At 48.3% G+C, this 23,339-nt stretch overlaps 2 protein-coding genes across 19 annotated transcripts in view; one reads left to right on the forward strand and one right to left on the reverse strand.

Annotated features, from left to right (window-relative positions):
* ZFR2 (zinc finger RNA binding protein 2) overlaps window positions 1–23,339 on the reverse strand; it is a 91,655-nt gene that overhangs the window by 47,690 nt on the left and 20,626 nt on the right. For 7 of the 17 annotated variants that reach the window (XM_019653396.1, XM_019653381.1, XM_019653382.1 and 4 more), the window contains one exon: window positions 17,179–17,267. The exons of 1 other annotated variant lie outside the window; for it this stretch is intronic. In XM_019653396.1, coding sequence (XP_019508941.1) covers window positions 17,179–17,267 — 89 coding nt within the window. Of the gene's footprint in view, window positions 1–6,351; window positions 6,491–15,826; window positions 16,224–17,178; window positions 17,340–21,599; window positions 21,733–22,452; window positions 22,485–23,339 lie in introns of those variants that run through there. 9 more of the 17 variants (XM_019653385.1, XM_019653386.1, XM_019653387.1 and 6 more) reach the window with 8 other exon arrangements.
* Window positions 3,569–23,339, forward strand: part of ATCAY (ATCAY kinesin light chain interacting caytaxin) — a 28,916-nt gene continuing 9,145 nt past the window's right edge. Inside the window, exons 1-8 of one of the 2 annotated variants that reach the window (XM_019653397.1) lie at window positions 3,569–4,138; window positions 6,508–6,625; window positions 15,862–15,920; window positions 16,305–16,526; window positions 17,840–18,025; window positions 18,274–18,376; window positions 19,406–19,537; window positions 20,215–20,301. In XM_019653397.1, the coding sequence (XP_019508942.1) occupies window positions 6,549–6,625; window positions 15,862–15,920; window positions 16,305–16,526; window positions 17,840–18,025; window positions 18,274–18,376; window positions 19,406–19,537; window positions 20,215–20,301 (866 nt within the window). In that variant the 5' untranslated portion in view covers window positions 3,569–4,138; window positions 6,508–6,548. The remainder of the gene's footprint in view (window positions 4,139–6,507; window positions 6,626–15,861; window positions 15,921–16,304; window positions 16,527–17,839; window positions 18,026–18,273; window positions 18,377–19,405; window positions 19,538–20,214; window positions 20,302–23,339) is intronic. The other variant, XM_019653398.1, reaches the window with a different exon arrangement.

Here is a 23,339-nt window from a genome sequence, read left to right on the forward strand (position 1 = left end):
ATGCAGGTTTGTTTTAATGGTTTTTTTCTGAATTACATAATATCTTTTTTCCCCCCTGTTATTGACTGTAAGCATTGTGCTAAATGCTTTACATGCACAATCTTATCTAGTCCTCACAGTAGCCCTCAGAAGTATAGATACTGTCAATTCTCATTATTGGCAGCAGTTCTGTTCTATGAAGTTGCTGCAAACACTGAATGGCAGACACTGAGCCCCTGCTCCTGGGGAAATACATGGTTAGGTTTCTGTGAGCAATATTTTCATCCACTTGTTTTATGTGTGTGTCTTGTTTAAAGACAACTTATTTAATATACATGATCAATTTCTCAACATTGAACTCAAAGCCCACAGCACTATAACTCACGCTGGAATGAAACTTATCTAATATGTGTATCTTCTCTGTAAGGTGCATCCCAGCCTTCTTGTGCTTAGGAACACTAGACAGCACTTAGGCGCCATGCGTGGGAGCCATGATAAACAGCCAAATAACCAACAACAAGCACAAAAATGCAAAAGCATGGCACTAAATAGACCCCGAAAAAAAAGGTGTTTATAGTCTGTGCTGGAATAAGAAGACAGAGCATCACTTTGTCCCACCGCAGGTGGTAACATGCACTCAAAATTTTCACAGCTCTGCACTGCCTGCAAATGACCCTGAAGCCACTGCGAGTATTGATTTGGGGGTTACAATTGTTACAAATAAATTTCAGCCAGTAGGCAAATTCACAAACATAGAAACAAGAAATAATGGGGGTTGAATGTACTTGTATTAATCCCCTTTGCAAATCAGGAAAATGAGACTTGAGGAGGTTTAACAATTTCCATGTCTTAAATAACTACTGAGAAGTGACTATGTTTCAGGCATTCTTCTAAGGCAGGTTTCTCAACCCCGGCACCATTGATACTTGGGGCCAGATAACTCTCTATTGTGGGGGACTGTCCTGTGCATTGTAGGGTGTTGAGCAGCATCCCTGATCTCTACCCACTCGATGCCAGTGTCACTCCCATTCCCCAAATCGTGATAACAAAAAATGTCTCTAGTCATCACCAATTGTCTCCTGGGGTGGGAGGGGTGGTGTCAGAATCGCTTTCCGGTGACAACCACTGGTCTAGGGATTAGAGAGTCAACAATGAGTTTACATTATGAGGGACTGGGGAGTTACTGTTTATCTGGGACAGTTTCAGTTTGGGCAGATGAAAAAGTTCTAGAGATGATAGTGGTAATGGTTGCACCTTGTGAATGTAGTTAATGCCACTGAACCTTACACTTAAAATGATCAGAATGGCAAATTTTATGTTATGCATATTTTAACCCCAATTAAAAATACACCAGACCCTGCCCCCCAAAATAAAGAATAAGAAAAAACCCACCAGAAAAGCGCCAAACTTGGGTCGTGCGCTTGGCTCCCTGGCAATGGCTGCAGCACCACGGACAGCTCCCAGTGCACTGTCATGGGTAAAGGGCTGCTGCTTTTCAAATGACCCTCTGTCCACAATGCCTTTTCTACCCCTTCTCAATCCATTCTACTCATGAGGGAGCCAGCCATGTAAGTAGAGTGTTGTCTGGTATCCACGACAGGAACCAGCATTCACACATTCTACCTGTGTTTCCTGAACATCTCCTCTGTGCCAGGTGCAGCCACCCTCTGTGGAGGACATTGTAGTGAACAAGACCAACCAAGTCTCATTTCTCTTGAAATGTGTATTCTAATAAGGGGGTCAGGGAATAAACAAAGAAACAAGTAAATCATTTCAAATAGTGGTAAGTGTTTTGGAAAAAAATCACATCAGGTTTCTCAGTAAGTCCATGTACACCCATGTTGATGGCAGCATTAGTCACAATACCCCCCAAAATAGGAACAGCCCAAATGTCAATCCACTAGTGAATAGATAAGCAAAATGTGGCCCACGCATACAATGGAATATACTACTCAGCCATAAGAAGGAGTGAGGCACTGACACACTACACCGGGATGATCCTTGAAAAACATACTCAGTGAGAGAAGCCAGACACACAAGGTCACACAGTGTGTGATTCCATTTGTATGAAATGTCCAGAACAGGCACATTGACAGACAGGAAGTGGGTTCATGGTTGCCAGGGGCTGGGGGAGGGGGATTGAGGAAGTACTTAATGGGGATGGGATTTTCATTTAGGGAGATGAGAAAGTTCTTGAACTAGATAATGGTGATTGTTGCACAACATTGTGAATGTCCTTAATGACATTGAACTGTACACTTGCAAATGGTTACAATGGTAAATCTTATGTTATGCATATTTTACCACAATTTTTAAAATATATACTAAAAACATCAGACTGAGCAATGGGTTGCAGGGTGATAAGGGAAAGCCTTTCTGAGGTTACATCAGAGCTGACACCTGAGTAATGTTAACATGTGGGGGAAGAGCATTCCTGGCAGAGGCAACAGCATGAGCAAGTGCCCTGTGGTGGTAATGAATTTCATGTGTTCGCAGAACAAAAACCACTGCGGCATTTAAGAGGGGCAGGAGAAAAAAATAGGCATCAGTTCCTACTTGGGCGCACATATTGGTTTATTGTGACTGCTGTAACAAAGTGCCACAAACTAGGTGGCTGAAAACCATAGAAATTTATTCTCTCACAATTCTGGAGACTAGAAGTTTGAAATCAAAGTGTCAAAAGGGCTGGCTCCTTCTGGAGGCTGTGAGGGAGAGTCCATCCCAGGCCTCTCCCAGTTTCTGGTGGTGGCCAGCAGTTCTCGGTGTTCCTTGGCTTGTAGATGCATCACCCCAATCTCAACCTCTGTTGTCACATGGTGTTCCCTTCTCATAGGTCTCCTCCCCTTCTCTTCTCTTTTAAAGACACTTGCCATCAGATTTAGGGCTTATCCTAAATCCAGGACAATCTCATCTGGAGATCCTTAACTTAATTCCATCTGCAAAGACTCTTTTTCCAAACCAGGTCACATTCACAAGTTCCAGGGATTAGGACATGACCATATCTTTTTTTTGGGGGGGGCACCATTCAACCTGCTGCAGGTCTAAAAATAAAAACAGTAAGCAAGAAACATGTACAGAGCCTTTCTCATGCTCCCGCACCGTGCTAAGTGCTCTCAGTGCTTTATCTCATTAAATGCGGAAACACCAGTACCATGTTTCCATATCACAGATAAGGAAACTGAGACCCAGCAGGTTAAGATCACTTACCCGGCCTGGTCCCCCAGCTAGTGACTGGCAGAGCCAGGGTTCAATCCCACTTCTGATCTGATTTCAGAGGCTTCAGTGTTAATTCTATACCATTCTATTGTCCTCCTGAAGTCCTCCAGGGCAGGGCCACAGCAGCACACAACTGCAGGGGGCGCCTTTCCCTCAGTGGTCGGGAGCAAGTGTGCCTGAGAAGATTCTGTCCCCCATCCCAGTCCTTGGCACACGGCTCAATCAGTAGTCAGTAGCCGGCAGAGGGACCCGTGAAATGAGGTCCTGAGGATATCGTTCCCTTTCTCCCTCTTAATCGGAGGAATGAGACCATCGCCACCATTTATTTATTTATTTATTTATTTATTTATTTATTTATTTATTTACTTACTTACTTACTTAATTATTTATTTATTCATTCCTTGTTTTGTTTTTAAATCTGTGATGCGCCACCAAGGAACTCATTTCCGCTTCTGCCGCTGGTGAGGCTCTTGGAAATGCTCCCCTCCCAGCCAATGGAGATCCCCGGATTCTGGCAGGGGGCTGTGCTTTCTGGTCAGCCCTGCCCCCACCCACCCACCCTGCACACAAAAGCACTGTAATTAACCATCTTAAGGAAACCGAGCCCCTGCCTGCTGCGAGCTGGACAGAAGAAAATACCTTAGAGGCACGAGCTGCGACCATGACAGGCGACACAGACACTGCAGAGAGAGGGGAAGCCGACCGCTAGCGGCAAGCCGCTCCCCACCCCTGGACAAAAGCGCCCCTCTGCGCCGGCCACATTGCTCTGGGTGACCTTGCTTGGATGCAGAGTCCGCCCCTGCGCGCATCTTTCTTGGATACTCTGAAGGCCCGGAGGCCGCGCTCAGAAAACCAGGGATGCCGGGCTGCACCCGCTCAGGGCTCGCCCTTGTCTGAGAATAACCAGGAGAGGCCGCGGAGGTAACTGGCATTCACCGCCAAGGTGAGTCCACCTTCCTTTACCCCTGCTCTGCCCAGGAAGGGTGCCCCAGGCATCTGCTGCAGCAAACCCCCTTTTAGCCGATGAGGAGGGTGGGAACAGAGAACCACGGTCCTGTGGCTCTTTGAGTGGGAACCCACCCATTTTTCCATTCACCGGCGCACACACCCCAATTCGCCTTCCATGCCCACCCCTCACCTGGAAGCAGAGGATCGCACCATTTTCAGGACGTGTTTATACATTAGGCAGATGAAACCCTCAGCCGCTCTCTGGGACGCTTCCTAAGAGACCGAAAGGCCCACGTCCCACCTCTGTGCCTTTCCTATTTATAACACCGTGAGCGGATCTGGAAAAAGGATTTGAGAAATGTGTACATAAAGTCTCGTCTATGGGGTGGGGAGAAGGGCGATGGTTGAAGACAGGTTCTTCCTCCATCTGAACTTGAATGTGATGTGCTAATAATTCAGCACCACGGCGCAAAGGAACACTTCTCAGCTGTGTCCCTTTGCCTCACTGTTGTTAAATGTGAAGTCAGGATGGGAGAGCCGAAGTGGACAAGGCCCCTCATGGGCCCACCCACACCCACATTTAGAGGATTGTGGGTCCCACAATATGTGTGGCTCCAGGGTCTCCGCTGTGTGTGTGGGTGGGGTGGGGGAGGGTGGGTCTTCCTGAGGGCTGAGATCACACCCAGCTCAGGATAAGGAAAACTAATGAAAAGACCACCCTCTTTAGACAGGTAATGAATTTCCATTGAAGTGAACTTTCACTTGCAGTAAGATTCTGGATTGTGGTGGTTGCCTGTAACGGCAGAAAAACGGCAGAAAGGGTTGTTTTGTTTATTTGGGTTTTTTTGGCATACTGCGTCTTAGAGTCTCTCCTCCATGAATGAATGACGACATTGAGGACAGTGGAAAAAAAAATCGAGTGAGAAACTCTCACCAAAGTGGGGTGGGGGGGAGCTCTAATTGTAGCCATCTCCTCCTTCTGTGCCCCTCATCTGTCTCAGACTCCTCCCTCTCTGAGCCATATCCCAAATGCAAACCCACCCTCTCCAGGGGCTGAGACCTACTGTGGGATTTCGGATGCCACACCTGAACTGAACTGTTAGCCTTGCACCAGCTCTACAGAGGGGTGTGAGCAGGGTGAGGGGGGAGGCATCAGGGAAGAATGAGGGGCTGGAGGTGGAGAACCTTACATGCTGGCAAGCGAGGATAACAATACAGGTTTGGAGGATAAGAGGATGTGATGCAATGACACAGTAGTCCCTCTATAATGACAGCCAAACCCATGCCTGCCTGAAGCCCTTTCACAAACCTGCCGATTAAAACAGTGTTCTCAATCTCAGATCTATGGATGTTTGGGGCCAGATCATGTCCTGGACACTGAGGGATGTTGAGCTGCATCCCTGGCCCCCATCCATTCAATGCCAGGAGCACTCCTCCCCCAGTTGTGACAACCACAATTGCCTCCAAACACTGCCAAGTGTCCCTGGGGTCGAGGGGAGTAGAATCACCCTCAGTGGTGAACCAGTGGTTTAAAAGCACAGTTGAGTCACAAGATCCCGGACTGTTATGTCCAAAAGATATCATAGAGATGATTTCTAGCCAACTCTTTCTTTTACAGACAGGGAAACTGAGGTTCAGAGAGGGAATGGCCTGAGAGTCTGCCATACCCCAGGGTATACCCAAATTCAATCTCACTCAACAGCTGACTCTGCTCCCAGATAGCCCAGCACTTAAGCCACCATCAAAAGCGCTGCATTGACTCAGCCCCTGCCCCCAGTCAGCTCTTAGAACCATAAAAACAAAACTGGCATTTTGTGGTTGATAATTATGATCCTTACTTCCAACCTCAGTCTCTTTGCACACTGCTATTGTTAGCCCTTGGGTCAGCAGGTTATCAGGACTTGCTTCTTTGTGGGGGGTCAAAGGGGCAGGGCAGGTGGCCTGGAGCAGATAGCAATGGATTGGGGTTGACCAGGTCCTATATGAAAGCGTCAACCCCAGCAAGGAAGCTTAAGTATATCAGTCATCAACACTTTAGTATAAGTGACTTTAATTGGTTTATGGCTTCCCAGTTGAAGTCCAAGATAAGGGTGGATTTCAGAGCTTCAGAGGGAGGGGGGCTTGTGGCTGCAGCCTCAGCCTCTCACCTGTGTTCAAATTGCAGACCCACATGGGTGTTCTTAGTTTTCTATGCTTCTGTTTGCTCACCTGTGAAATGGGGAAGCCTCATGGAGCTGGGCAATGATTTAATAAGACGATGGATGCAAGAGCTCTTTGCAGATGGATGTGAAGTGCTGCACATGGGTGGGGGGTTGTTATTATGATGATTGTCCAGTAAAGCCTCCACCCATGGCTCTCCTTCAGAATTCATCCCTGCTTCAAGCTGGTGCCTCTTCCCGGCTCCCATGGGGACCACAGAAGCCACACTCCGGATGGAAAATGTGGATGTGAAGGAAGAATGGCAGGATGAAGGTCTTCCCAGGTATAGCTCCCCAGGTCTCCATGTCAGCTGTGGAGGGAGTGGGCCTGGCACTTCTCAGAGGTGGGGTGCAGGAGGCACCGCCAGTTGACCAGGCCAGGCCCATAATGGATATCTACTGCATTATTTAAGATTGATTCCCACACCACCCCCCTTCCCCACCAGAGAGCCAAAACAGCTCCCGTTTCCACACTATTTTAAGAATTCTAAACATTCTTGTAAACCCATCCCATGAACTATTACAAGAGTCTTATCTGGGCTCCCACGAATCCAGGTAATAGCATATTTTTGCCTGAAGCAGCCAAAGGGACCGTGTCACTCCCCTGCTTAAACCACTGTGGCAAATGCCCATCCCCGGAGAACCCAGGGTTCAGCCTCTGCCTGCTTCTTTGAGCTCACTCCCATGACTTTCTGTTACTCTTCATGCCCCTCTAGCCCCAGTAGCTTCCTTCCAGTTCCTTCGCTGTACCTAGCTGTCTCTGACTTTCAGACTTCACACTGGCTGTTCTCTCTGCCTGGAATGCTCTTCCCCAGACACCTAGGCCTCCCTTCAGTTGTCTGCCCACAGGCCACCTGCTCAGAAAGGACCTCCTGGCCCTTTTATTACTCCCCCCCAAGTTCCTCAATAACATCCCCTAAAGATATTCATCCTAACCCCTGGAACCTGAGAACGGTCCCTGACATAGCAAAAGGCAATCTGCAAATATGATTAAGTTAAAGATCTTAAAATGGGGAGATGATCTTGCATTATCCAGGTGGGTCCTCAATGTCACCTCAGGGATCTTCATATAAGGGAGGCAGAGGGAGATTTGACTGCGGAAGTAGAGCCATGATGATGGAAGTAACAGACTGGAGTTATGGGAGGAAGGGGCCACACGCCAAGGGATGCAGGTGCCTCTGGAAACTCGAAAAGTCTGGAAACCGACTCTCCCTTGGAGCTTCCAGAAGGCACCAGCCCTGCTCACACCTTGCCTTTAAGCCCAGTGAAACTGATTTCAGACTTACTTCTGGCCTCTAGAATCATAAGAGAAAATATTTGTGTTTTTTTAAGCCACTGAGTTTGTGGTAACTTGTTACAGCAGCTGCAGGAGTCTCATTCTATCTACTATGCTAAGTATTTTACATATTTATCTTGTTTAAAGTATATTTCCCCCAAAATGGAACCCCACGAGAACGGGGGCTTTTGATTTGATCACTGTTGTATGCCAGTACGAGGACAGAGCCTGGCATATAGTCGGCACTCAATAGACAGATATTGGGTGAATGGGTGACAGTCACCGGAAGGAATAAAAACTTGTGTAGGAAGGAAGCCGTGTGCCTCCACTGCTGATAAGCATGCGCCACCAGGCCTTCTCTCTCTCTGTCTCTCTCTCGCTCCCCCACCCCTACCCACTTGAGGCGTTGGGTAAGAGAAAACATTCTTCAGCACAGGCTGCCTTAATTCATTGGCTGGATACAACCACTCATCTCACTTCCCCTTCATGCAAGGACTGATGGTTGGTTACATAACCACCTGGGAAAGACTAGTCAAAGAGACTGAGCGTGTTCACTCTGGAAAAGAGGCTTTGAAGAGGATCTTCAGCTCCAGAAATCTTGGTGGGCGAGGGCGCCAAGGGCAGAACTAGGCTGATGCACAACAGACATGAGAGGGACACAGGTTTGAGTATATTCTATACTGGACTCAAATGGTCTGATACACACATTATACAACTGGTCCTGTTCAAAAGCGCAATGGGCTGGTTGGTGGGAGAGGTCTTGAGCTCCCTGTCAATTGTGTCCAAATAGAAGCTGTGACGTGGAAGGTGTCACCCCTTATTTGAATTTGAACTTAGCTTTCTCCCAAATCTAGTCATTTTCAATCTCAACATTTTGCACACATACTTGTGTTCTTTATAGCGAGAGTTGCCGGCTCTCAGAAGAGCTGAGAATTTCTTGTCTGCCCCGTCTGCAGGAGTTTGTCTCCAGGAATACAAGTATTTGGGGAAAGATGGTCAGTGTCTTGGGGCCGACCTCCTGTTCTTTCACCTTTGGAATGTTCTTCCCTTTCCATATTTCCTCCTATAAGTCTTTCTCTTCAACTCTGTAAGATGAGTGCTAATGCCTGCATATGTAGAAAGGGGTCTCATGACATCCAGACTTGGCAGTTTGGGCAAATTAAGGATCGATTTTTATTTTTTTTTTAGCAAAGAACCCCTGATGTAGTTAAGAATGCTCTAAAGTAGACAAGAACTGGCTTTGAGAGCAGTCACTTGCTCCTGACGTGAGGGGTCTGTTTCTTCCCATATAAAAGGTGGAATCCGATGGGATGATCTCAGTGGGTTTCTTCCAGCGTCAAATGCCCAGGTTTCAGAGGGGTCTCCAGCCAGTCTTAGCACCATTTACTCTCTGGTCCCACCAACTCTGGCCTCTGCTGAGACCAAAGCACTCATGGGTCTGAACTTTGACAACCTTCTAATTCAAACCCCAATTGGCTTGCTTGGTAACCTTGGGCAACTCTTCAAGCATCTTTGTGCCTCAGTTTTCCTATCTATAAAATAGGGATGATCATCCCTTGCTCACAAAGCTGCCATGAGAATTCAATGAGGCATGGGGGCTAGACCGCTAAGACGGGCTATCTAACTGATGAAAGCTGCCCAAAGTAATTGTCATCCTCATTATTGTTCCCATTAACGTGTATCTTTTTCACTCCAGTTCCTTTTTCCAAACACCCTCCCCCCGTATTTTAAAAGATAGCTCCTCTCCCAAGCTTTGTGGAGACAAAAATGGGGGTGCGGGGGAGACTGCAGCTGCAAATATGAATTTCAAGTGAGTTTCCCCCAGCTGCAGAGAGCCCCTCTCCGGTTTCAGTAGTTCAGTGTTTGCAGGATAGTGGCCCCACTGTGCAGCCCCGGGTCGTGGGCCATGCCTTTGCCAAGGCTTCTGTCTTCCTCATTCTGGAAGAAATGAGAGCAGCTTCTTGATGCCGTCCCCAGCTGCATCTCAACATAAGCACCTCTGTCTGGTGCCAGACAACCCACAATTCTATTCCTTCCAGCTCAGCAAGCCCTTCCCTGGGGCATCTTTGAGCTTCCCTGGGGGTTTTGGAGGCCTCACCCTGTGCCCACAAACCCCTCCTGCTGCCATTATCTTGCAGTGTCTTCCTTCACTTCCTGCCCTTCTGCAGGTTCCTGTGGAGACTGAGCTGAGGGCAGCCTGGAGATTATTTATCTCACTGCCTTGTTTTCTCCATTGATTCTAATGATTGGCACCGACTGTATGCCAGGCCCTGAGCCAAGTGCTAGAGACACGTGGAGAACAAGACAGCCACTCTCATGGGGTGCTCACAGTCGGGGGCAGAGATAGGCCGTCTCCTTTAATCTCACAACTCAATGTGAAATTGTATGTAGGTTCTTGGCACTTGAAGAGTGCCAGGGTGGGGTCTGACCGGGTTGGGAAGGTTGGGGGGTGCTGACCCCGAGCTGTGAAGGATGAAGAAGGGTGAACGGGAAGGAGGCTGAGGGTAGAGGCTGAGCATTCCATGAAGAGACAACAGGGTGTGCAAAGGCCCTGAGGCCACCAGAAGCAGATGGAGGGACTGAAGGAAGATTGAGTGGGGAAACAGAACAAGGAAACAGAAGGGCTCGGCCAGGGTCTCCTAACTAAGAAGTGGCAGGTGCCGGATTACATGGCTGACTGTTGCACCAGCCAGCTCTTCCTCTTACAATGGAGTGGCTGTGAGTTTTGTTTGTAATTTTTTATTCAGCTATAGTTGCAAAGTTAACAAAATATCTAAAAGCAGGAAGCAGTGTTCTAGGCAGAGAAGAGGGAATGTGCCAAGAAGACCTTGGCATGGTAGGGAATGCAGTATGAGAACTCAACTAGGTCACAAGTATGAGGTTGGAGGGTTCACAGACGCCACATCCTGAGGGATGCCTAGACAAAAGTTTTGGATTTCATGCTGAGAGGGTGTATGAGTTTCCAAGAGCTGCCATAGCAAAGTACCACAAATTGGGCAGCTTGAAACAACAGAAATGTATTCTTTCACAGTTCTGGAGGCTAGAAGTCCAAAATCAAGGTGTCACCAGAGCCATACTCCCTGCGGAGGCTCTAAGGGAGAATCCTTCCTGCCTCTTCCAGCTTGGCAATCTTTGGCGTCCCTCATTTTGTAGATGCATCGCTGCAATTTCTGCCTCCATCTTCAGGTGGCCTTCTTTTCTGAGTATCTCTGTCCAAGTTTCCATCTTCTTATAAGCACACTACTCATTGGATTCGGGGTCTCATCTTAACTAATTACATCTGCAAAGATCCTATTTTCAAATAGGTCCTACTCCCAGGCACTGGGTTAGGACCTGAACTATCTTTTGGGACGGACACAATTCAACCCACTACAGAAAGATAAAGCCACACTGTATACCTTGCATATTAAGGGGAGCCCCATTTTTTTCATGGGTTGCCCATTGCTGAGAGCAAGCTCTACAGAGAGCCACCTCGGGTTCATGAGGGGGTTCAGCTCTGCATAATTGGAAGTTTTCCTGGGACTTGGGAGAAATAACAAGGTCTCGCCTGGTCTTGAAAGCTGCAGCCCTGCAGACTGGCAGGGTGGGTATTTGCTCAGCTTTTGTCAGGAAGCTGTGGGCTTTTCTCCAAGGAGCCTGGAGTCCCGCTGAGTCAGCTTCTCCAGTTCTCCAGCATAATCTAGAGCATTTATTGAACATCCATTGTATTTTGGGAGCTGTGCCGGGTGCCTCAGCTTCGTAACCTCCTCCCACCCCCATGATAGCACCTCCCCTGGCCCTGCCACTCTCTCCACTCACATTCTCCATCCACATCTCCTCCGCCATTGCTGTCTTTGCTCCTGGCACCTTGGTCCACTTTCTGATCTGTTCCTAGAATTCACCAAGCTTATTCGGCCTCAGGGCCTTTGTGCCTGCTGTGACTTCCCCCAGTCTTCCTATGAAGCCAACCTCTTGTTTTTGTCTCCACTCAAAAGTCACCTCCTCAAAGAGGCATTCCCTGACTACCCCATAATTGCATCCTCCCTCTCCTCCTCCTTTATCTTGCTTATTTTCTTTGTTTGCAAGTATCACCATCTGCCTTCTTCATCTATTTACTTGATTATTACCTTCCTTTCCTCATACCAGTCAGGGTTCTTCAAAGACAGAATTACTTGGTTTTCATTATATATATGATATATATATATATATTTGTATTATTACATTTATTTCATTGTATATAATATTATTTGTTAATATTTATTGTATTGTATTTATTTATGTGCATACAATTGTACATATAACTATGTATATTTTATATATAGTATAGGTATATTATATTATGTTTTAATCTATTATTTTGTTTATATGACTGTATATTTTAGGTATGTTACATATATATGATTTAGCCCAAGGAATTGCCTTACCCAATTGTAGGAACTGTCAGGTCTAAAATCCATAGGGCATACTGGAAACTCAGGCTGGGGTTGATGCCGCAGTCTTGAGGCAGAAGTCTTTCTTCCTGAGGAAAACCTTGAGGCCTTTCAGTTGTATGAGGTCCACTAGATTGGTGAGGATTATCTCTTTTATTTAACGTTCTGGGCTCGTAGATGTGAACCACACCTACCCCATACGTTCCCAGCAACACCTAGACTAGTGTTTGATCGAACAACAGGGTATTAGAGCCTGACTATGCTGACAGAAAGCTGCCCAGAGCCCCCTCCAAACTGTATATAACTATCTGTCTCATTCAGCCCTGGACGTTTCCCAGAGCCCAGACACTTAATGTATTTCTGAAATGAATGAAAAGTAGATACTAGCTCTGTTCCCATTTTACTGATGAGGCAAACTGAGTGAGGTTCAGAGAGGGAAGGGTACCACCCAGACACATAGCGTTGGAGAGCGCAGAGCGATGTTTGCTCCCAGGCTCCCTCAGACACCACACTGTTTAACTCACGTTCCTCGGTTTCCCAGTTTGCGCCACTGAGCAGTTAGATATTTGCCTCACCTTGACATTTGGACAGCAGCGAACAACAGTCCTCTAGATTAGCGGCCAACATAGGATCAACATGGACCCTCCAAGGTTGGAAGGCTGACTCACATCCTGATGAAAACCGAAGGCAGCACTGGCTGCACAGCTGCACAGTTTTCCTTTAGCTGGGGGAGCTGGTGGCAGGACAGGACGCCCTGGGGTCCGCTAGCTGGGCCAAGGAGAGGTGCTTCCCAGGCCAGTGGGTTTCTTCCCTGTTGTCCCCACTGGGATTGGTGCATGTGTGCTAACTGGGCACAAGGGGGCAGTAGAGGGCAATGACTGGAATCTGCTGTGCCACCTTGGTCATTTCAACCCTGGGGCAGTCCTCTAGGCCAGCCTCGTTTTCTCCTCTGTGAAATGGGCTTCTGCCTGCCTCATAGGGCTGCTGTGAGGAGCAAATGAGGTCATGCTGTGGACATTCCAATCCGGCACACAGTGAGTGCCCTGTCCATGGGGTAAGTTATGATTCTAGAACAGGAATTGCAGCTATTGAAGGGCGCCGAGCAGACAGCGTACATGAGAGAAGGAGCTGGAAGGAAATTCTGACACCCAGGTGAACAGGAGTGGTGAGCAGTCAGCTCCTGGTGGTGGTTACCATGCATGGAGGACTCATCTGATTTGAGAAAAACAGAAAGCTAGACTCCTGGTGTCACATCTCCGGCTTTACAGCAAATTTAAAATGTCTTTAAGTGCTGTGTGGGCAGGACAGAAGTAGGGTGGTGCATCAGCCATCAGTCTGTAATTTGGGGTAACCTTGCACACAGGCATTATACTTCCTGTACTCCAGGACCCTAGACTTATCATGAGCCATCAGCTTTGCTCCCCATGTTGGGAGCAGGGGTGGCAGCTATAGATAAGAGGGACGGAGCAGTGCATACATGAAATTGGTGTGTGAGTTGACTCCTGAGCACCCTTTGCCTCTTTAAAACTTTCTTCTGATTTTATTTGAAGCTTACCTTTTTGTAAAAAAATTGAGGTGAAATTCATGTAACATAAAAGTAACCATTTTTAAATGCATGATTCAGTGGCATTTGGTGCACTCACATGTTGTGCAGTCATCACCTCTATCTAGTTCCAGAACATTCCATCACACCAAAAAGAAACCCTGTCCTCATTAGCAGTCACCACCCCCCACCAACCCTTCACCCCAGCCCCTGGCAACCACGAACCCACTTCCTGTCTGTGGATGTGCCTGTTCTGAACATAACATTTCACATAAATGGCATCACACACTGTGTGGCCTTTTGTGTCTGGCTTGTCTCCCTCAGCATCATGTTTTTGAGGTTCATCCACATTGTAGCAAGTGTCAGTGCCTCACTCTTTTTCATGGCTGAGTAATATTCCATTCACTTTATCCATTCATCCATTGATATATATCTGGGTTGTTCCCACTTTTTGGCTATTGTGAATCATGCTGCTGCGAACATTCAAGTATGAGTTCTTGTGTGGCCATACATCTTCATTTCCTTTGCGCCTGTGCTCTATTTTGACCTCCATGAGAGCAAGGCAACATCTGATTCAGCCTTTACCTCTAAGACCCACCAAAGTACCTGGAGGAAAGTGGTTACTCAAAGAGCATTCGATGCCTGATGAATGGAGAAAGGTGGGAGGGAAGAAAAGGAAGAAGCATAGTAGGTTCCACCTTGCAAAGGGTGCCAGCTCAGCCCCTACAAGGAACAGGGGTGAGGGAATAAAGCATTTTTGAAAAGAAAAGGAGAATGCTTCCTACTGTCCTTCCCAGTCCAAACAGCTCCCCTTTCAGCTGAGCCTACACTGCTGAGTTGCAGAAATAAATTAACCTGTAGCACTTCTCTGAGTCAGCGCCCCGCGCACCCCTGCAAAACCTTCCCCCTGGGGAGCAAAAGCAACCGGAGCCTGTGGGTCAAACTTTTTGTTCCAAAAAGTGATCTGAGCATCACCAGAGAAACAGGTCTTATTCTGCCAATTTGTGCTCAACCAGCATTAAAGGGGCACAACATTAAAGGTGTAGCATTTTAAAAAACAACATTATTTTTTAGAAGTTTTGTATTTACAGAAAAGTTGAAAGAATATCACAGCAAGTTTCCATATACCCCATACCCAGTTTCTCTTATATTAGGCTGGTACACTTGTTACAATTAATGGACCAATATTGATACATTATTATTAACTAAAGTCCACAATTTATTCAGATTTCCATAGCCCTTTTCTCCTAATATCGTTTTTTCTGCCCCAAGACCCTATCCAGGATCCCATATGACATTTAGTCACCACGTCCTTAGGCTCCTCTGGGCTGACAGTTTCTCAGACTTTCCTTGTTTTTAGCGATCTTGGAAGTCTTGAGGAGGACTGATCAGGGATTTTGTAGAATGTCCCTAAATTGGGGTTTGTCTGGTCTGTATCTCGTGGTTATACAGGGGTGATGGGCTCTGAGAGGAAGACCTCAGAGCGCAGGGCTCTTCTCATCCCATCATATCTGTGTCACCATGACCTATCACTGTTGATGTTGACCTTGATCCCCTGGCTGAGTGTGTTCGTCAGGTTTCTCCACTGTAAAGTCACTCTCTGCCCCCTTCCCATGCTGTCCTATTTGGAAGGAAGTCACTCTGTCCAGTCCACATTAAAGAGTAGGGAATTATTTTCCATCTCCTGAGGGCAGAGTATCTGCATATATGATTTGGCATTCTTCTGTGCAAGAAAGTTGTCTCTTCTCTTTATTTATTTATTGTCATTTATTTACACCTATATGGACTCATGGACATTTTATTTTACACTTTGGCTTACAACCCAATACTCTTGACTTTTTTGTTATTGTTGTTGCTCAAACTGTCCCAGCGTTGGCCGTGGAGAGCTCATTCAGGTGACTGTGTTGGCCACTGGATAACTTCTTGCTACATTTAATAGCAGCAACTCATCAGGGATCAAACCCTGCAGGGTCACCTCAGGAAGAGTGCTGCTTATATCCCAGAATATGTGAAACTGTGTGACACTGGATGAGACCCTCTCCCTCTCTCGGCTTTGGCTTTCTCCAACCAAAAACAAATAGACAAAAAAGACAATACTCATTAGGTGATCTGAAGGGAGCCCTCCAGCACTGGTATTCTATGATTTTCTGATGTATGAACAGATGTATTTTGTCCCAACAATTCCCCAGAACTAAAGCGGTTTTGTTGTTGTTGCTGTGTCTGTACTCCATGCTCCGGTGGCTGGATTTGCTCTGCCCCGTGGTTGATGTCCGCTCCCGGCTGGATCCGCAGGGCACACCTGGACGAGACTGGGATGGCCTCGCTTGGCAGCCCCACGGAAGACACGTCTTGTAAGTTTCCATGCGTGCAAAAATGGGCGTGCTGTTTTCAGGTCTCGGTTCTGCCTGGGACTGTCACCATAGAAATGTTAGAGGGTGTGCCTCCTTGGTGGAATGTCAGGGAAGGGGGTTGTTCTGCTCTGAGGCCTGGAGAGAAAATGGCCATGGTGGGCAAGAGATATGTGGCCACCGTCATGAAGTCAGGTGTTGCTGCATGTCCTTGAGCTAGCTGGTTGCTCAGCCTCTCTGTGCCTCCAATTTCTCATCTACTAAATATAGTTGGTGAGCCTACCACACAATGGGGTGCAGCTCCCACTAGGTCAGGAAGTGGAGGAGGGAAAAGAAAGAAAAAGCACCTGTTTTTGTTTTGTTTGTTGTTTTCCTGTTTCCCCACAGCCCCTCCCAACACATTGAACTTCAACGGAGCCCACCGTAAACGAAAGACACTGGTCGCCCCAGAGATTAACATTTCCCTGGATCAGAGCGAGGGCTCCCTGCTGTCCGACGACTTCTTGGACACCCCTGATGACCTGGACATCAACGTGGACGACATTGAGACCCCCGATGAGACAGACTCTCTGGAGTTCCTGGGGAACGGCAATGAGCTGGAGTGGGAAGGTGAGCTTGAGGCTCTCTCACGGCACCTGCCAGGCCCCAGATCAGACTCAGCGCTCCTACTGGCTTCCCCAGCCAGCTTGCTGGAACCATCCCTCCATACTCACACGCTCAGGTGGGGCAGGGGTCATAGAACAGCCCCAGGAGAGTCCCCCTACTCCTGCGACTCCACCCTCATTATTCTTGTAAACTTTTGAATTTTGTGGGGGGAAACACAGCTTCCATCAGATTCTTAAAGGTGACCAAGATCAAAAGGATGTGCCTCTAACTGATTCCACAAGTGTTTGTTGGGAGCAGGTCTTAACTGAGATGTGGGGATACAGAAGGAATATGTCAGGAATAGATGGTACCCACCCACATGCATGGTGGTCAGAGACAAACGCAACATAATGAAACACATGTGCACAAGATCATTGCAGCTGGCCATCGGTGCTGTGAGAAAATTAGCTGAGGTGATGGCATAGGGCAGGGGGTCTCACCTGAGGGGGTATTCTGCCCCCCAAGGGATACTTGGCAATGTCTAGGGAGGGATATCTGTGGTTGTTAATACTGGAGGTAAAGACCGGGCATGCTGCTCAGCACCCCATAGTGCCCAGGACAGCTTCCCACAGAGATGATCCAGTCCCAAATGTCAAAAATGATCAGAGTGAGATACCTTGAGCTGGAGTAACTGAGGGGCAGGGCGTCCTCTTGAAGGATGGTCAGGACAGGCCTCACTGGGTGGGTGTTGTTTGAGCTGACATCCTGAGGCAAGAACACAGGTCAGGAAGGCTGTGATGGTGGTGGCCATGGGGATGGAAGTAGAGCCATAGTCTGCTGGAAGGGTGTGGAATATAAAGGTAAGGAATTGATGATGATGCCTGGGTTTGGGGGCCTGAGCCACTGGAAATATGGCCGAGCCATTTCCTGAGGCAGGAAGACTGCAGGATGAAAGGTGGAAAAGAGGTGGCTATTTTAAGAGAGGTTAAGAACCTTGAGAGGCCCAGAGAGGGAAAGAATGGGTGCAACATCACAAAGCAAGTCCTTCATAGAAATGAGCTCTACCCAGGTTGACATCCTGACATGCACCTTGAGCACTTTCCTGTGTTCCATGACTTTAAAAAAAAAAAATGGGAGTGACTTCTTGACTCCTAGGTCTCCCATTTTCCCTAGCATCTCCAAGCTAACACTGTCAGTCAATGAAGTGGTTTTGACCATGGCCTGGGAAGAGAGGTGTGGGCTCCGTGGACACAGACAGCAAAGGGAATTGGGAGAGGGAGGCTGGAATGAGATGTCTGGACTCAGGAATCTTCCGCTCACCCCTGGCCTGCTTCCAGATGACACCCCCGTGACTGCTGCCAAGAACATGCCTGGAGACAGTGCGGATCTATTTGGGGATGGAGCAGCCGAAGATAGCAGCACCGCCAACGGGCGCCTGTGGCGGACAGTGATCATCGGAGAACAGGAACACCGAATTGACCTGCACATGATTCGACCTTACATGAGGGTGGTGACCCATGGAGGTGAGACCATACCCTCGGGCCCCATCAGTGGCCCTCTCTGAACCTCAGCCTCTTCATCGAGCCATGGGATATTAAACCCTTGTCTCCGAGTGGGTAGAGGTGAAACTCGCAGGGGGGCGAGGCGAGGATGTGTAGGGTGCACACAGGGTGGCTGGCATTCCCCCAGGGGCATGGGGTGGCTCAGAGTTCAGAGCTCAGAGAGGGCTTTGCATCTCTGCCTGGGGCCACTCACTGGCCGCCTCTCCCAGGGTACTACGGCGAAGGTCTCAACGCCATCATTGTCTTTGCCGCCTGCTTCCTCCCGGACAGCAGCTCACCCGACTACCACTACATCATGGAGCATCTCTTCCTGTAAGTGGCCCGCCCGCTCCGTCCTGGCTGCTGACACCTCCAAGAGTCCCTGCCAGTGGGCTAGACCAGGTTACAAGAACCACATTGGGTGGGGACTCTGCCCGGCACCAGGGAGAGGGTAGGCTGCCAGCAGAGCTGGATCTGAGTCCCCTGCTTTCCACTGGTGCAATTATCTCCATCGTCACTATCATTTGTGAGCATTTACTATATGGCAGCCACAAGGCTAAGTGCTTTGCAGATGATAATGCATTCCACCCTCACCACAGTGAGAGGCACCCTCCCCTCTCATTCTACAAGTGCAGAGCTTGAGGCACAGAGAAGTTAAGTCACTTGCCCAAAGACACACAGGTACCCACAGGAGACAGATAATACATATAAAGCACCTGGCAGATAACGGTAAGATCTCAGTAAATCATGATTACTCATTATCGTTATGAACATTTCCTTCTAATACAGTGGGGCTTGGGTGCCAGGTGGACCAGAGGACAAGGAAGTACCCATGGAAGGTCACAACGGGGAGTGGCCTGAGATACCAGGGAGCCCAGTCTCCCCAGTAGCAGATGGGAAGATAGAGGCTGAGAGAGGAAATAATTTTTTTGAAATCACTCAGGGAGAGATGGAGCCTGGATGGACCCCAGGTCCCTAATATCCGGTGCAGTGGACCATCTGCTATGGGTGCCTCTTCCCCAAGTATACCTGGGGTTCTTGAAACCCATCTCCCAGGGTTAGTGGAGATATTAAATGAGGTCATGCATTAAAACTCTTGGCACATAGTAAGTGCTCAATTAAAGAGTAACTACTCCGATCACTGAACCCACGGACAAAATTTGGGGTGGGCTGGGTCATTCACATCCACCTTACCCTGAGTGTGCCGGGACAACCAATAACGCATGAACAGGTGTGGCTGGCACAGCTGGGGCAGGAGGAAGCAAAGGGGGCAGGTGCCGTAGGTGTTCAGTCCCAGACTTGGGGCTTCCGAACCCTGGGCATCTTCTCACAGGTCCCCTGTCCTCTGTGCCCTGTGACCAGGTATGTTATCAGCAGTTTGGAACTCCTGGTGGCGGAGGATTACATGATCGTGTACCTGAATGGTGCCACCCCCCGGCGGAGGATGCCCGGCATCGGCTGGCTGAAGAAGTGTTACCAGATGATCGATAGGAGGTGAGTGGGTGGGGCTGTGTGCTGCCTTGGGCTGCAAGGAACTCCAAGCTGAGATGTCAGCAGGGTTGGTTCCTTCTGAGGGAGAATCTGTTCCATGTCTCTCCCAGCTTCCAGTGGTCACTGGCCGTCCTTGGCATCCCTTGGCTTGTAGATGCATCGCCCCAATCTCTGCCTTTATTGCTACATGGCACCTCCCTGTGCATGTCTGTGTCCCAATTTCCCCTCTTTATAAGGACACCACTCATCTTGGATTAGGGACCCACCCTGCTCTATTGCAACCTCACCTTAACTCATCACATCTTCAATGACCCAGATTTCCAAATAATGTCCCATTCTGAGATCCTGGGGCTAGGACTTCAACATATGAATTTGGGGGGATGCAACTCAACATGACCACAGAGGTGGTCAGAACCACGGTGCCCCAGAAAACCTTTCAGGAATGGGAGGTGGTGTGGCCATGCAGTCAAAAGCTCAGACTCCAGTTTAAGAGAGAGCCAGGCCTAGACATCAGCTCTGACACTGCAAACTCTGCCAAGCGGCTTGAGTAAAAGACTCCGCCTCCTCCCTGTAAAATCATAGCACCTACAGGGAGTACAGAGGAGGCGACACCTGTTAGCTCCTCCTTCCCCAGGGTTGCCCCCAGGAGTCCATTTTGCTTCCTCTGTCTTCCCACGCAGACTGCGGAAAAACCTGAAGTCCTTAATCATCGTCCACCCGTCCTGGTTCATTCGCACCGTGCTCGCCATCTCCCGCCCTTTCATCAGGTGAGACTGCAACCTGTGTCCGGATACCCACGTGGGCTGCTGGGAGTCTTTATTCTTTTAATCTGCATTTTCTAGCTTCTCTGTGCTGAATATATATTATTTCTTTAAATAGTTTTAAATCATAGGTACTGTTATTAAGCGACAAACACATGAAAAATAACATCCAGCTCTCCCATATTGAATATTGGACACCTTTTAACATTTACCACCACAAACCTGGGGGCGGGGGCTGGTGTGATTGCACCCATTTCATGGATGAGGAAACAGCCTCGGAAAGGTCAAGGAACTCACTCAGAGTCACACAGCAAGTTCACTAGCCTACTACACTCCCCAGCTCCATTCACTCTCAAATCTGTGTGTGGGGAGTGGTTGAGGTGGGGTGAGAGGGGGCGGGGATTAGGATGCCAAGATGGTCTAACCTACTCTTGGCCAATAATTCAATGAACCAACACATGAACTCACCCTCAGGTTCGATGATTTGCTAAAAGGACTCACAGAGCTCAGAAAAGCTGTTACACTCATGGTTACAGTTTATTACAGTGAAAGAATGAAGATTAAAATCATCAAAGGAAAAGGCTGCATAGGGAGTCCAGGAGACACCATAAGAGAGCTCTCAGTTGTCCCTTCCAGTGGAGTTGTACCAAAAGCCCTTAATTTTCGGGCTGGCTGAGTGGCTCAGTTGGTTAACAGAGTGAGCTCTGAGTAACAGAGTTGCTGGTTCGATTCCCACATGGGCCAGTGAGCTGCGCCCGAACTGCACCCAAACTGAGCTGCTGCTGAGCTGTCAACAGGTGGCAGGATGGCTCAGCTGGTGAGAGCATGTGCTCCTAACAACAAGGTTTCTGGTTCGACTCCCGCATGGGGTGGTGGGCTACGCCCACCCGCAACTAAGATTGAACTTGGCACCTTGAGCTGAGCGATGGAGACTGGACTTGGAGCTAAGCTAGCTGCGTCCTCCACAACTAAGATTGAAGGACAACAGCTTTGCTGTTCCCCTTCCCCAATTCCCCAATAAAATCTTTAAAAAAAAAAAAAAAGGCCTTAATTTTCCCAGCAAGGACATGTGACAACATGTACAAGTATTATTAACCAAGAAGGTCACCTTGTGTCCAGGGTTTTCACTGGGGCTTAGCCACAGCAGGAATGGAGCACCGTGTGGCTGACTTTAGTTACTCAGTTTCATCTACTCAAGAGGTCAAACTGATATGACGTGGCCCAAGACCCCCACCATAAATGACATTGTTAGTGTAGACTATGTGGCCAGGCTCAAGGCCCCCAGTAACCTTAGACACTCTTACCAGGCAAGGCAATTCTCAGATTCTAGGTGGCTTCCCATGAGTATCCAATCCACAGCCAGTTCTTTCTTTACAATGTGCAGGGTTTGAGCACTCCAAGCCTGCTGAGTTCTCTCTTTACTGCACAATATAGAAGCTTCCATAGAAACAGATCAAGGAAAACAAAATTAGGCATGTTAAACACCCTAGTCAATCACATAAAAATTGAACGTACATTTAATTTAATGTCACTCCAAACACTGAATTGAATGGAGATCCCAGTTAAGAATCTGTAATGAGTTTAAGAGATGGGGCCTTAAAAGACACAGTGTGAATGATTTGAAAGGAAGCAACTTCAGGCTCTCTGTGCACAAGGTTTCCTAAGACTAGCAAAATCAGGTAACTAATGCACTAATTATGGATCATTTGTCTGGTGATGAATCCACCAGGCAAAATCCAGTATGTGCACTTTGGCCTAACAGAACTGCACTCCGTCTTCAATACCCCATCATTCGAGGCCAATGATGCTCTCACTTTGGGTTGCTTTTCCCATGGTGAATTTTGCATGTCTCATTTTTTTTTTAAGATTTTTATTGGGGAATTGGGGGGATGGGAACAGCACTGGGGAATTGGGGGAAGGGGAACAGACAAGTTGCTGTGGTTTTGTTCTTCAGTCTAGTTGTGGAGGACGTTGCTTCACTGGCCCAAGTTGGCACCATCATTGCGCTCTTCCTGGGCGAGGCAGATCAGTCGCCAGCTTCTGGACAGCCGCTCACTGCGGCTGCAGGCCGCTCACGCTGGCTGCTGGCTACATACGGTAGCCCATGGCAACCCACTGCCACAGGGGCTGCAGCCTACGCCACCGCCGGCAACTCACGGGCAGCCCAGCTCCAGGTCGAGCTGTTGTTCAGCATCTTAGCTGTAGAGGGCAGTGTCACTGGCCCTCATATGTGGGATCCGAACCGGGGCCCTCTGGCGTCCCAAGCCAGTTCTTAACCATCATGCCACTCGGCCGGCCCTTGCATGTCTCATTTTGAGCTTTCAAAGAAAAAAGGGGAGAGGGGAGAGAAATTAGCTTATCCATTTAAAAGCCAAGGAAAGTAGAGATGGATTCTGAGCTGCGATCCAGCCCTGAGGTTCTGTGATTGTTACTCCAGGGAAATCCCTGTGTGTTCCATGCTGATCTAAATGTCGGGAATGTGCCTCGCCCTGGTCTGGAATTCCTCCTCCCCACAACCCCCACCCCTCAACAGGAGACAGAAAGCTGGGCCCACAAACACACAAAGTATTGTCACAGAGGAGATTCGGGGATCATTTTCAACCATGGGTGTGGTGGGTGTGATCACATCATGGTCAGGATGTGACTTTTGCCTGTATTTATAGATCAGTGCTCAGAGCAGCAGGTGTTGGCTCTGGGCACCACAGAAAGCCTTCCTAACAAATCCTATCTGTCCACCCAAAGCCCTCTGGACCAGGACATGTTCAGGTACAGAGTGAATAACCCAGATGAGACAGGCGGGGCACAATTCCTGCCCATCTGCCTGAGTTTCGCACCCTGCCTGTTCACTAACTGGAGGGAGACCTCGTGCTCCGAGAATAATTTTTTTCATAAAAAAGTAAACTTGCACTGCATGAAAGCAATTGGAGTTGCTTATTCCAGTACACATGGCCACTTGGTGACTCTCCTTGGGAAAGGTCTCTGTCATCCCTTAATCAGTTACCATTGGCCTCTGCTAAGTAACTGCTTTATTTTTCCCTCATAGA

This window comes from Hipposideros armiger, unplaced genomic scaffold (assembly GCF_001890085.2).
Source record: "Hipposideros armiger isolate ML-2016 unplaced genomic scaffold, ASM189008v1 scaffold_202, whole genome shotgun sequence".
NCBI classification, from domain to species: Eukaryota; Metazoa; Chordata; class Mammalia; order Chiroptera; family Hipposideridae; genus Hipposideros; species Hipposideros armiger.